At 39.3% G+C, this 14,824-nt stretch overlaps 2 protein-coding genes and 1 long non-coding RNA gene across 52 annotated transcripts in view; 2 read left to right on the top strand and 1 right to left on the bottom strand.

The window, feature by feature from the left end:
• LOC127652205 (zinc finger protein 501-like) overlaps positions 1-14,824 on the bottom strand; it is a 277,426-nt gene that overhangs the window by 239,559 nt on the left and 23,043 nt on the right. The window lies entirely within an intron of this gene.
• mslnb (mesothelin b) overlaps positions 1-14,824 on the top strand; it is an 89,398-nt gene that overhangs the window by 67,606 nt on the left and 6,968 nt on the right. For all 49 annotated transcript variants that reach the window (XM_052138306.1, XM_052138298.1, XM_052138299.1 and 46 more), the window contains 8 exons: positions 3,706-3,835; positions 4,102-4,184; positions 4,300-4,429; positions 4,797-4,987; positions 5,078-5,168; positions 5,357-5,489; positions 12,056-12,237; positions 12,320-12,475. In XM_052138306.1, coding sequence (XP_051994266.1) covers positions 3,706-3,835; positions 4,102-4,184; positions 4,300-4,429; positions 4,797-4,987; positions 5,078-5,168; positions 5,357-5,489; positions 12,056-12,237; positions 12,320-12,475 — 1,096 coding nt within the window. The remainder of the gene's footprint in view (positions 1-3,705; positions 3,836-4,101; positions 4,185-4,299; positions 4,430-4,796; positions 4,988-5,077; positions 5,169-5,356; positions 5,490-12,055; positions 12,238-12,319; positions 12,476-14,824) is intronic.
• LOC127652207 (uncharacterized) lies at positions 9,727-11,904 on the top strand. Of its 2 annotated transcripts, none has more exons than XR_007971684.1 (3): positions 9,727-9,995; positions 10,482-10,912; positions 11,520-11,904. It is a non-coding gene; the product is annotated as an uncharacterized LOC127652207 (long non-coding RNA). The 2 variants fall into 2 exon arrangements; XR_007971683.1 differs by having other exon boundaries at positions 10,482-10,850; positions 11,335-11,904.

A 14,824-nucleotide genomic window follows, 5' to 3' on the forward strand; every position in this document is an offset into this window, starting at 1 on the left:
TATCGTTGCTGGGGTTTTACAGAGAGGATATGATGGATCTTCTGCGAACCACTGGTTTAGATTCTTAGGTGTGGGAAGGACATCGTAGGTGGCTCAAATGATGAAGCTAAGTCTACTTCCATCTCCCAAAGATCCTTCCAGGTGAGCTTACAATGCTCCAGGTTTTCACAGTTAGTCCATTGGCCCTGTTTGGACTGCAAACTTGCCTTTATGCATCTCTCTGCCTCCTCCTGTTGCTGGACCTCGGCTATTACCAGCTTTCTTCTCTGGGTGACTGTTGCCTGGTGCCATGTGGGTCTTCTTGCCCTGAGTCCAAAACCCCTCTTCGCTGCTCTACCTGTCCTACGATGTCTCTATGCCTGAGAGCAGATTTTGCTTGCTGTACGTCCTCAGACGGGGTCCACTTCCTCCCAGTTGCCAGTCTGGGAGCTGCCGATTGTATCATAGCATCTTGAGAATTGGTCAGGGTCATTTTGGTGTATTTGTACTCTTCAGTGAGGCTAGAAACAGGCAGTTCCAAAGCACCATTCCCACTGCAGACACCTAGTTTCAACTTACAAGGAAGCAAGGTCTTGTCTATGCTAACAAGGCCTTTGATAATTTCTTCCCTCAGTTGGTCACTCTGGTCTGAGTCATTGAGGCCTGCATTGTACCATCGCTCTAAGCTCTTGACTGGCATCTCCAATGCCATCAGGATGGGTCTTTCATCAATAAGGAATCCATTTATGCATGCATGGGATGTAGTTGCTGTCCAGAGTACAGACTTTCTCCTCCTACGACCCATTTGGAGGCTCGGATGATCAATTTAATTGCCATGGTGAAGGCTAGAGTGGAGATGGTGCACCCCACCATTATTCCCACTTCCAATGATTGCCATGATGTTGTGTACTCTGTTGTAGTAAGGCAGAATTGCATATTTTTGAAGTAGTGTCTGATCAGGTGTGTGATGGTCGTTGGCACATGGAAGAACTCAAAGGCTGTCCAGAGAACAGAATGGGGGACCGGTCCAAAAGCATTAGCTAGGTCTAGCAATAAGATGTGCAGATATCTTCCTTCCCTCTTTGCAGACTGGATTTGATGTCATTTCATGCTTGTATGTTCTAAGCATTCAGAAAAGCCTGGAATACCAGCTTTCTGTATTAACGTGTCAACCAAATTGTTCTGTTTCTGGTATGTTGTCATTCTTTGAGCAACAATGCTCTTCACTTCAACATTCAAAAGACTGATTTGCCGAAATTGGTTGATGTTTGAGGCATCCTTTTCCTTGGGGATTAACACTCCCCCTGCTCTTCGCCATGCTTTTGGGATGATTTGCTACTACCATGCCACCATAATTTGCCTCCACAGGAACTGTAGGACATTCTTGTACATCAGGAATTGAGCACTGTTTGGCCCGGGAGCTGATGCTGCCCTTGCCTTTCTCACAGTTTCTTGAACTGATGCTCTGGCTGAGGAATGGATGACATGTCTGGAGTTATCCCCCTCTGCTCATTTCTCTGGGTGTCTGTATGTATTTCTTTCAGGTATTCCTCCAGCACTTATTTGGCACATTAACTAACCCATTCTTTTCCTTTGAGAAGAGACCTTTCGCAAATCTAAAGGGATCTTTGTAGAAGGATGATCTTGCCTCTCCTCCTTCTTGCATTGAGTTCTGATGTTTTCAGCTCTCCTCGGTGTTCCCAGGCGTTCCTTTAGGCCTATTTGCAGGAGGTTTATGCCATATCTCTCCTCCAATGGGGATTTCTTCCACTGTTTCCTCAAGCCTCTTCTCTCTTTGACGAGAATCTCTATTTCTTGCTGTCTTCTGGATTTGGGAGGGGTTGTTGTTTTTTTCTTTCCTCTCTCTTTTGCTCCAAAACTTTCTGCCCCATATGAGTAGATCAGATCAATCATTTCCTCCAGCTTCTTTTCTGCTGTTCCTCAGAGTCCGTCCAGGACCTTAATAAAGTCTGCGTTGACTGCCATCCACTCTTTCATGCTGCCGAATTTTGGCCACTTCACTTGAGGTCTGTGGCCTTGGATGTTCTTCTCCATTGCAGACTGTGTCATGCTGGGTTCCAGGTTCTCAGATGTTGTGCTCGAGTTACCCTCCTCGGCCACTGGGGCATTGGTGCTCGGTGGACTGTGGGTTGTACCCTGCCACTGAGCTACACTCGACTGGCTTGACCTTTTCCTCAAGAGGTAAGTATCAATGCGAGGTCCCAGCCTTACCTCCTTCAAACACTTCATCCGCCCTTGATGTGTTTTTAGGCCTCTGATGGATGTTACCTTGGACCAGTCGCAGCTGCATATCTGGAGTTCTTGTCACAGCTGGTGCTGTACGTGCTGAGCCGATTATCCGATTAAACGCTGTGTTCATGCCAGGGTCGGTTACCGTGTTGTCAGACGATGAGTCATCTTCCACCCCTGCTCTCACAGACTCAAGGGGTATTTTCCTTTTTGGATTTTTTGTAGCCATGTGGGGTGACTCCCATTCACTAATCAAAGTGACGGAGCCTGCCGTCATGGATAGCTAGTCAATGACAGCACCGTTGGGGTCTTTTCTTCCTGTCAGCTGTCTTTCCATGTCATCACATGGTCTTTCCCTAGTTGTCAGCTGCACTTTCACAGCAGTCACTGGATTTCTCCAGCTTATCAATTGAGCTTATAGAACTTGATAGTACAATCCCTTAGAATAATCGACACTTTTTTGATATCTTGGGTGGGTTCGTTGATAAGCCCACAACACCTCCAAAGGGCTTAACAGCGACACCTGGCATCCCAAGTGCGCCCCCCTTCGTTTTACCCCTCTTGGTCATTTTGCAGCCCAGTTGGGATCATTGAGATCCAAATACATTCCCTCCTTTTATTATAGTATTTATGTACTGTTTTTTTTTTTTTTTTGTAACCTGTGTGTGTGTGTTTGTGTTTGTGTTTGTATATACTGTGTGTGTGTTTGTATATACTGTGTTTGTGTGTGTGTGTGTGTGTGTGTGTGTGTGTGTGTGTGTGTGTGTGTGTGTGTGTTTGTGTTTGTATATACTGTGTGTGTGTGTGTGTGTGTGTGTGTTTGTATATACTGTGTTTGTGTTTGTGTGTGTGTGTTTGTGTTTGTATATACTGTGTGTGTGTGTGTGTGTGTGTGTATGTTTGTGTTTTTATATAGTGTGCTTGTGTATGTTTGTATATACTGTGTGTGTGTGTGTGTGTGTTTGTATATAATGTGTTTGTGTATGTTTGTATATACTGTGTGTGTGTGTATGTGTGATTGTGTTTGTATATACTGTGTGTGTGTGTATGTTTGTGTTTTTATATAGTGTGTTTGTGTATGTTTGTATATACTGTGTGTGTGTGTGTGTGTGTGTGTGTGTGTGTGTGTGTGTGTGTGTGTGTGTGTGTGTGTGTGTGTAGAGAGAGAGAGAACTCTCAAAAAAAAAAAGTGTATTTATCACTTTGTGGGTACCAAATGTCCCCATAAGGATAGTAAAACCCACATTTTTTGACGTTGTGGGGACATTTTGTCAGTCCCCATTAGGAAAACAGCTTATAAATCATACTAGATGTTTTATTAAAATGTAAAAATGCAGAAAGTTTTTGTGAGGGTTGGGTTTAGGGGTTGTGTTGGGTTTAGTGGATAGAATATAAAGTTTATACAGTATAAAAATCTATGGAAAGTCCTCATAGAACATGGAAACACAACGTGTGTGTGTGTGTGTGTGTGTGTAGCATCTCATTTCAGGTGCTACAGGGTTTCACCTGTACAAGAATCCAGAAGTTCAACCCAGGAAAAATTCGAAGTTTAATCAGCGGATGCCAAAGGCGCGGTAATGTCACGGTCGTCCTGCAGGAGTCACAGGTGAATAAACACGAGCACCTCAGAAACTGTAACATAATTCACACAACTCTCACACTTTAATGTGTGTTTGAAAGTCTTCATCTCTCTAAACGTCTCGAACAGTTAAACATTAAAGTCATTGCCCTGAAAGAAACATTCATACTTCAGATTGTTTTTGTTGTTTATTATTTATTTAAACAAAAAACATATTGTTGTCATAGTAACAGTTAAGAACCATGTGATATTTTGAATGGTTAGAAATGTTGTGTTGATTGTGTCTGTTTCAGTTGACGTGCATGTATCAGTACATTAAGAGTGGAGATATAAACCTGTTCTCTCAGTACCCCGCTGACCTGCTGCTGTATTACGAGTATGTTCTCATAAACACTCATTCTACAATGAACACAATTGATTATGAGAAACACTGTATAAAGATGACTTGTAATGTCAGCAAAAGACTTTAAGAGTGTGTGTTTGTGTTTCAGATACTCTCTGATCGACAGATCTCTGTGTCGCTCGTACTTCTCTGCGCTGGGATCAGCTGATTTCTCTGTGCTCTCCAACACACTGTCATTCAAGACACAAACACTCTTCAACAACGCCAGAGACTGTCTGGTGCGTCAATATCCCGCACACACTGATTCTTTATCTTGTATGAGTGTAGTGAATCAGATGCAGTTGTGTTTTCAGTTGTTGTTTGTGTCAAACATCATTTTCTCAAACCACTCCTGACATGCTTTTAAACACTTCTCATGTATTCTGGACACTTGTGTACTGATTCTACTTCACTATCTGCTAAAAATAATCCATTTAAAAATACATTTATACTTCTGTAAAGAAATTCATACATAATCTGTATTTGTCTGAAAAAAGAAACATTAATGTAATAAACATGAACTAAGTGTGCCCAAACTGGTCACAGGGATCGTTCACACAAACACAGTCATGATAGTTCTTGAGTGTGTGTTTGTGTGTGTTTCAGGGAATCTCTGGATTTAATATCAGCCGCGAGCAGCTACATATTTTAGGAACGATGAGCTGCATTCTCAGTGCCGATTACATCCAGAACTCTGATCCGTATGTGCTGGAGAAACTCAAACAGTGTCCTGATTTAACACAACAGCAGATCTTTGCCATAGAGACTGTACTGCTGAGAGGAAACACAACCTACGGGTACAAACAAACACACACACACACACACACACACACACACACTCACACACAAGGAATGAAACACACTGATCTGTGATGTTCATCTATCAGATCTCCGGATACCTGGAACAAAGTCACCCTGGACAATCTGGGAATTCTGCCTCTGTACATCACCTCCAACATATGGGACAAAATCTCACAGGTACTGTGTTGTGTGTTGGTGAGTGTGTTGTGAATGTGTGTGAGTGTGCATTTCATTCATAACTGTGTGTGTGTACGTGTGTGTGCACGTGTGTGTGTACATTTCATTCATAACTGTGTGTGTGTACGTGTGTGTGCACGTGTGTGTGTACATTTCATTCATAACTGTGTGTGTGTGTGTGTTGTCAGACGGACAAGCAGAAGTTTCTTAAGACGTTTATTCGTGGACTGAGGAAGAGTGATGTTTCAGAGATGAAGATCATAAACATGATGAACATGGTTAAACAGTCGAGCAAATCCTTAAGATTCAAAAGAGCCACTGGTGAGAATTATTACATCAATAATTTAACATCACTACAACATTAATATAACATTACTATAACATTACTGTAACATTACTGTAACATTAATATAACATTACTATAACATTACTGTAACATTACTGTAACATTAATATAACATTACTGTAACATTACTGTAACATTAATATAACACTACTGTAACATTACTATAACATTAATATAACATTACTGCAAAATTACTATAACATTACTGTAACATTACTGTAACATTACTGTAACATTAATATAACATTACTGTAACATTACTATAACATTACTGTAACATTACTATAACATTACTGTAACATACTGAACATTACTATAACATTACTGTAACATTAATATAACATTACTGTAACATTACTGTAACATTACTGTAACATTACTATAACATTACTGTAACATACTGAACATTACTATAACATTACTGTAACATTAATATAACATTACTATAACATTACTATAACATTAATATAACATTACTATAACATTACTGTAACATTACTGTAACATTAATATAACATTACTGTAACATTACTATAACATTAATATAACATTACTATAACATTACTATAACATTACTGTAACATTACTATAACATTACTGTAACATTACTGTAACATTAATATAACATTACTGTAACATTACTATAACATTAATATAACATTACTGCAAAGTTACTATAACATTAATGTAACATTACTATAACATTACTGTAACATTACTGTAACATTACTATAACATTACTGTAACATTACTGTAACATTACTATAACATTACTGTAACATTACTATAACATTACTGTAACATTACTGTAACATTAATATAACATTACTGTAACATTACTATAACATTAATATAACATTACTGCAAAGTTACTATAACATTAATGTAACATTACTATAACATTACTGTAACATTACTGTAACATTAATATAACATTACTGTAACATTACTGTAACATTAATGTAACATTACTGTAACATTACTGTAACATTACTGTAACATACTGAACATTACTGTAACATTACTATAACATTAATATAACATTACTATAACATTACTGTAACATTACTATAACATTAATATAACATTACTGTAACATTACTATAACATTACTGTAACATTACTGTAATATTACTGTAACATACTGAACATTACTATAACATTAATATAACATTACTATAACATTACTGTAACATTACTATAACATTAATATAACATTACTATAACATTACTGTAACATTACTATAACATTAATATAACATTACTATAACATTACTGTAACATTACTGTAACATTAATATAACATTACTATAACATTACTGTAACATTACTGTAACATTACTGTAACATTAATATAACATTACTATAACATTACTGTAACATTACTGTAACATTAATATAACATTACTATAACATTACTGTAACATTAATATAACACTACTGTAACATTACTATAACATTAATATAACATTACTGCAAAATTACTATAACATTACTGTAACATTACTGTAACATTACTGTAACATTAATATAACATTACTGTAACATTACTATAACATTACTGTAACATTACTATAACATTACTGTAACATACTGAACATTACTATAACATTACTGTAACATTAATATAACATTACTATAACATTACTATAACATTAATATAACATTACTGTAACATTACTGTAACATTAATATAACATTACTGTAACATTACTGTAACATTAATATAACACTACTGTAACATTACTATAACATTAATATAACATTACTGCAAAATTACTATAACATTACTGTAACATTACTGTAACATTACTGTAACATTAATATAACATTACTGTAACATTACTATAACATTACTGTAACATACTGAACATTACTATAACATTACTGTAACATTAATATAACATTACTATAACATTAATATAACATTACTATAACATTACTGTAACATTACTGTAACATTAATATAACATTACTGTAACATTACTATAACATTAATATAACATTACTATAACATTACTATAACATTACTGTAACATTACTATAACATTACTGTAACATTACTGTAACATTAATATAACATTACTGTAACATTACTATAACATTAATATAACATTACTGCAAAGTTACTATAACATTAATGTAACATTACTATAACATTACTGTAACATTACTATAACATTACTGTAACATTACTGTAACATTACTATAACATTACTGTAACATTACTATAACATTACTGTAACATTACTGTAACATTAATATAACATTACTGTAACATTACTATAACATTAATATAACATTACTGCAAAGTTACTATAACATTAATGTAACATTACTATAACATTACTGTAACATTACTATAACATTACTGTAACATTACTGTAACATTAATATAACATTACTGTAACATTAATGTAACATTACTGTAACATTACTGTAACATTACTGTAACATACTGAACATTACTGTAACATTACTATAACATTAATATAACATTACTATAACATTACTGTAACATTACTATAACATTAATATAACATTACTGTAACATTACTATAACATTACTGTAACATTACTGTAATATTACTGTAACATACTGAACATTACTATAACATTAATATAACATTACTATAACATTACTGTAACATTACTATAACATTAATATAACATTACTATAACATTACTGTAACATTACTATAACATTAATATAACATTACTATAACATTACTGTAACATTACTGTAACATTAATATAACATTACTATAACATTACTGTAACATTACTGTAACATTACTGTAACATTAATATAACATTACTATAACATTACTGTAACATTACTGTAACATTAATATAACATTACTATAACATTACTGTAACATTACTGTAATATTACTGTAACATACTGAACATTACTATAACATTACTGTAACATTAATATAACTTCACTACAATGTAACTATAACATTCAATATCACCATAACCACAAATATAGCACAACATTACAACAACAACATTGTTACAACCAGTGCCGTTTCTGACCATTTTTGCGCCTTAGGCAAGATTGTGTTTGTCCGTCCCGGGCGGTGGGTTGGGGGGTGAAGTTTTGGTGGGTACGGTGCAGTACTAAGGCCATTACACATGGGCCGCATAAAACGGTAAAAGTGTTTCTTGTAGTGGGAAGAGATTTGTGCAGTCAAGGGTCTGTGTGTGTCCTGCAAGAGTACAAGTTCTCTATAAGTTATGCCCCCTCCAAAAAACTGCAAAATCATGAAGTGTTGGAACAGTTGTTTATTTGGGGTACCGCAGCACGCTTACACCTACACTTATGCATAAGTGTAAACCTAACCATAACCACAAAGATTTAAAAATGAATCGTTTGTAAAATCATTACTGCAAATGAAAAGTTATTTGGAATACATTGATACCGCCGAGTTAAGAGAATAGTAAGTGGTGGTGGCGTAGTGAGTTAAAGCACATAACTGGTAATCAGAAGGTCGCTGGTTTGATCCTCACAGTCACCACCATTGTGTCCTTGAGTAAGACACTTAACTCCAGGTTGCTCCGGGGGGATTGTCCCTGTAATAAGGGCTCTGTATAATACACTGGTACTCAGAAGGTTGCTGGTTCGATCCCCACAGTCACCACCATTGTGTCCTTGAGTAAGACACTTTACTCCAGGTTGCTCCGGGGGGATTGTCCCTGTAATAAGTGCTCTGTATAATGCATTGGTACTCAGAAGGTTGCTGGTTTGATCCCCACAGTCACCACCATTGTGTCCTTGAGTAAGACACTTAACTCCAGGTTGCTCCGGGGGGGATTGTCCCTGAATTAAGTGCTCTGTATAATACATTGGTACTCAGAAGGTTGCTGGTTTGATCCCCACAGTCACCACCATTGTGTCCTTGAGTAAGACACTTAACTCCAGGTTGCTCCGGGGGGATTGTCCCTGTAATAAGTGCTCTGTATAATACATTGGTAATCAGGAGGTTGCTGGTTTGATCCCCACAGTCACCACCATTGTGTCCTTGAGTAAGACACTTTACTCCAGGTTGCTCCGGGGGGATTGTCCCTGTAATAAGTGCTCTGTATAATACATTGGTACTCAGGAGGTTGCTGGTTTGATCCCCACAGTCACCACCATTGTGTCCTTGAGTAAGACACTTTACTCCAGGTTGCTCCGGGGGGATTGTCCCTGTAATAAGTGCTCTGTATAATACATTGGTACTCAGAAGGTTGCTGGTTTGATCCCCACAGTCACCACCATTGTGTCCTTGAGTAAGACACTTTACTCCAGGTTGCTCCGGGGGGATTGTCCCTGTAATAAGTGCTCTGTATAATACATTGGTACTCAGAAGGTTGCTGGTTTGATCCCCACAGTCACCACCATTGTGTGCTTGAGTAAGGCACTTAACTCCAGGTTGCTCCGGGGGGATTGTCCCTGTAATAAGTGCTCTGTATAATACATTGGTACTCAGAAGGTTGCTGGTTTGATCCCCACAGTCACCACCATTGTGTCCTTGAGTAAGACACTTTACTCCAGGTTGCTCCGGGGGGATTGTCCCTGTAATAAGTGCTCTGTATAATACATTGGTACTCAGAAGGTTGCTGGTTTGATCCCCACAGTCACCACCATTGTGTGCTTGAGTAAGGCACTTAACTCCAGGTTGCTCCGGGGATTGTCCCTGTAATAAGTGCTCTGTATAATACATTGGTACTCAGAAGGTTGCTGGTTTGATCCCCACAGTCACCACCATTGTGTGCTTGAGTAAGGCACTTAACTCCAGGTTGCTCCGGGGATTGTCCCTGTAATAAGTGCTCTGTATAATACATTGGTACTCAGAAGGTTGCTGGTTTGATCCCCACAGTCACCACCATTGTGTGCTTGAGTAAGGCACTTAACTCCAGGTTGCTCCGGGGATTGTCCCTGTAATAAGTGCTCTGTATAATACATTGGTACTCAGAAGGTTGCTGGTTTGATCCCCACAGTCACCACCATTGTGTGCTTGAGTAAGGCACTTAACTCCAGGTTGCTCCGGGGGGATTGTCCCTGTAATAAGTGCTCTGTATAATACATTGGTACTCAGAAGGTTGCTGGTTTGATCCCCACAGTCACCACCATTGTGTCCTTGAGTAAGACACTTTACTCCAGGTTGCTCCGGGGGGATTGTCCCTGTAATAAGTGCTCTGTATAATACATTGGTAATCAGAAGGTTGCTGGTTTGATCCCCACAGTCACCACCATTGTGTGCTTGAGTAAGGCACTTAACTCCAGGTTGCTCCGGGGGGATTGTCCCTGTAATAAGTGCTCTGTATAATACATTGGTACTCAGAAGGTTGCTGGTTTGATCCCCACAGTCACCACCATTGTGTGCTTGAGTAAGGCACTTAACTCCAGGTTGCTCCGGGGATTGTCCCTGTAATAAGTGCTCTGTATAATACATTGGTACTCAGAAGGTTGCTGGTTTGATCCCCACAGTCACCACCATTGTGTGCTTGAGTAAGGCACTTAACTCCAGGTTGCTCCGGGGATTGTCCCTGTAATAAGTGCTCTGTATAATACATTGGTACTCAGAAGGTTGCTGGTTTGATCCCCACAGTCACCACCATTGTGTGCTTGAGTAAGGCACTTAACTCCAGGTTGCTCCGGGGATTGTCCCTGTAATAAGTGCTCTGTATAATACATTGGTACTCAGAAGGTTGCTGGTTTGATCCCCACAGTCACCACCATTGTGTGCTTGAGTAAGGCACTTAACTCCAGGTTGCTCCGGGGATTGTCCCTGTAATAAGTGCTCTGTATAATACATTGGTACTCAGAAGGTTGCTGGTTTGATCCCCACAGTCACCACCATTGTGTGCTTGAGTAAGGCACTTAACTCCAGGTTGCTCCGGGGGGATTGTCCCTGTAATAAGTGCTCTGTATAATACATTGGTACTCAGAAGGTTGCTGGTTTGATCCCCACAGTCACCACCATTGTGTCCTTGAGTAAGGCACTTAACTCCAGGTTGCTCCGGGGGGATTGTCCCTGTAATAAGTGCTCTGTATAATACATTGGTACTCAGAAGGTTGCTGGTTTGATCCCCACAGTCACCACCATTGTGTCCTTGAGTAAGACACTTAACTCCAGGTTGCTCCGGGGGGATTGTCCCTGTAATAAGTGCTCTGTAAGACACTTTGGATAAAATGTAAATATCAATACAGCGATTGCATAGCCAATGCAAGGGGGGTGATGTGTTGTAAGAGTGTTGTGAATTGGGTGTTCCTTGTAGTCTTGCAGGACACAGACAGATACACTTCGTCAATAAGCCAAAAATGTTTGATTGATAATCACATTAAAATATATTGTGATGTCCGATTACCCCATGCCGAGTGTCTCCGCTCAAACATAAATAAAAGACATTTCTAAATTCATATTGCACTTTAAACTAAACAAAAGAAGCAATGCAAAATAGAGATCATATTTCACCACCTCCACAAATCCAAATATTTACAACAATAGTAAATCAGCTGAATATTAATGAGCATGTCCTGCATTCACAGAATGTACCGTTGGAGAGATAACGCAGGTGCAGGTTTATAGCGACATTTTCCCATTCAACTACGATGAGACTCAGTTTAACGTTTGTTTGAGCGTCCAAACGCTGAAGTTCAACCTGGAGGGCATCACAGATAAAGTCTATGACAGAGACTTCCAGAGAATTATCCTCAATAAACTCAACCAGGTAACTCGACATTGTTTTCATTTCTCTTACATGACTACTGTTGCAGCTGTGTTACCATAGTAATGGTTGTGTTTCCCGCCAGGCGTATCCTGATGGAATCCCTGACGGGGTGCTGCAGGTTTTAGGCTCCTCCTCCCGCGCGGCCATGCCTGATGATGTGAAAAAATGGAGCGTGACGAAGATTGACACACTTTCATCTCTGATGAACTCACGCAATGGAGTCTGGGACCCTCAGATGGTACAGTGTGTGTGTGTGTGTATAGTGTGTGTAAGTGAGTGTGTGTGTGTGTATAGTGTGTGTAAGAGAGTGTGAGTGTGTGTATAGTGTGTGAGTGTATAGTGTGTGTGTGTGTGTGTGTGTGGTGAGTGAGTGTGTGAGTGAGTGTGAGTGAAAGAGAGTGTGTGTGTGAGTGAAAGAAAGTGTGAGTGTGTGTATAGTGTGTGAGTGTATAGTGTGTGTGAGTATAGTGTGTGAGTGAGTGTGAGTATAGTGTGTGAGTGTATAGTGTGTGAGTGAGTGTGAATATAGTGTGTGAGTGTATAGTGTGTGAGTGTATAGTGTGTGTGTGTGTGTGTGAGTGTATAGTGTGTGTGTGTGTGTATAGTGTGTGTGTGTGTGAGTGTATAGTGTGTGAGTGTATAGTGTGTGAGTGTATAGTGTGTGTGTGTGTGTGAGTGTATAGTGTGTGAGTGTATAGTGTGTGTGTGTGTGTGTGTGTGTGTAGTGTGTGTGTATGTGTGAGTGTGTGTGTGTGAGTGTATAGTGTGTGAGTGTATAGTGTGTGTGTGTGAGTGAGTGTGTGTATAGTGTGTGTGTGTGAGTGTATAGTGTGTGAGTGTATAGTGTGTGTGTGTGAGTGAGTGTGTGTATAGTGTGTGAGTGTATAGTGTGTGAGTGAGTGTGAGTATAGTGTGTGAGTGTATAGTGTGTGAGTGTATAGTGTGTGTGTGTGTGTAGTGTGTGAGTGTATAGTGTGTGAGTGTATAGTGTGTGAGTGTATAGTGTGTGTGTGAGTGTATAGTGTGTGTGTGTGAGTGTATAGTGTGTGTGAGTGTATAGTGTGTGAGTGAGTGTGAGTATAGTGTGTGAGTGTATAGTGTGTGAGTGTATAGTGTGTGAGTGAGTGTATAGTGTGTGAGTGTATAGTGTGTGTGTGTGTGAGTGTATAGTGTGTGTGTGTGTGAGTGTATAGTGTGTGAGTGTATAGTGTGTGTGTGAGTGTATAGTGTGTGAGTGTATAGTGTGTGAGTGAGTGTATAGTGTGTGAGTGTGTGAGTGTATAGTGTGTGTGTGTGTGTGTGAGTGTATAGTGTGTGAGTGTATAGTGTGTGTGTGAGTGTATAGTGTGTGAGTGTATAGTGTGTGTGTGTGTGAGTGTATAGTGTGTGAGTGTATAGTGTGTGTGTGAGTGTATAGTGTGTGAGTGTATAGTGTGTGAGTGAGTGTATAGTGTGTGAGTGTGTGAGTGTATAGTGTGTGTGTGTGTGAGTGTATAGTGTGTGAGTGTATAGTGTGTGTGTGAGTGTATAGTGTGTGAGTGTGTGAGTGTATAGTGTGTGTGTGTGTGTGAGTGTATAGTGTGTGAGTGTATAGTGTGTGTGTGAGTGTGTGTATAGTGTGTGAGTGAGTGTGTGTGTGTATAGTGTGTGAGTGAGTGTGTGTGTGTATAGTGTGTGAGTGTATAGTGTGTGTGTGTGTGTGGTGAGTGAGTGTGTGTGAGTGTGTGTATAGTGTGTGAGTGTATAGTGTGTGTGTGGTGAGTGAGTGTGTGTGTGTGTGTATAGTGTGTGAGTGAGTGTGTGTGTGTGTGTATAGTGTGTGAGTGTATAGTGTGTGTGTGTGGTGAGTGAGTGTGTGTGAGTGAAAGAGAGTGTGAGTGTGTGTATAGTGTGTGAGTGAAAGAGAGTGTGAGTGTGTGTGTGTGTGAGTGAAAGAGAGTGTGAGTGAGTGAAAGAGAGTGTGAGTGTGTGTATAGTGTGTGAGTGAGTGAAGAGAGTGAGTGTGAGTGAGTGTGTGAGTGAGTGAGGTGTGGTGTGTGAGTGTGTGTGAGTGAAAGAGAGTGTGAGTGTGTGTATAGTGTGTGAGTGTGTGTGAGTGAAAGAGAGTGTGAGTGTGTGTATAGTATGTGAGTGTGTGTGAGTGAAAGAGAGTGTGAGTGTGTGTATAGTGTGTGAGTGTATAGTGTGTGTGTGTGTGGTGAGTGAAAGAGAGTGTGAGTGTGTGTATAGTGTGTGAGTGTATAGTGTGTGTGTGTGTGGTGAGTGAGTGTATGTGAGTGAAAGAGAGTGTGAGTGTGTGTATAGTGTGTGAGTGTATAGTGTGTGTGTGTGTGGTGAGTGAGTGTGTGTGAGTGAAAGAGAGTGTGAGTGTGTGTATAGTGTGTGAGTGTATAGTGTGTGTGTGTGTGGTGAGTGAGTGTGTGTGAGTGAAAGAGAGTGTGAGTGTGTGTATAGTGTGTGAGTGTATAGTGTGTGTGTGTGGTGAGTGAGTGTGTGTGAGTGAAAGAGAGTGTGAGTGTGTGTATAGTGTGTGAGTGTGTGTGAGTGAAAGAGAGTGTGAGTGTGTGTATAGTGTGTGAGTGAGTGA

This window comes from Xyrauchen texanus, chromosome 11 (assembly GCF_025860055.1).
Source record: "Xyrauchen texanus isolate HMW12.3.18 chromosome 11, RBS_HiC_50CHRs, whole genome shotgun sequence".
Lineage (NCBI taxonomy): Eukaryota > Metazoa > Chordata > Actinopteri > Cypriniformes > Catostomidae > Xyrauchen > Xyrauchen texanus.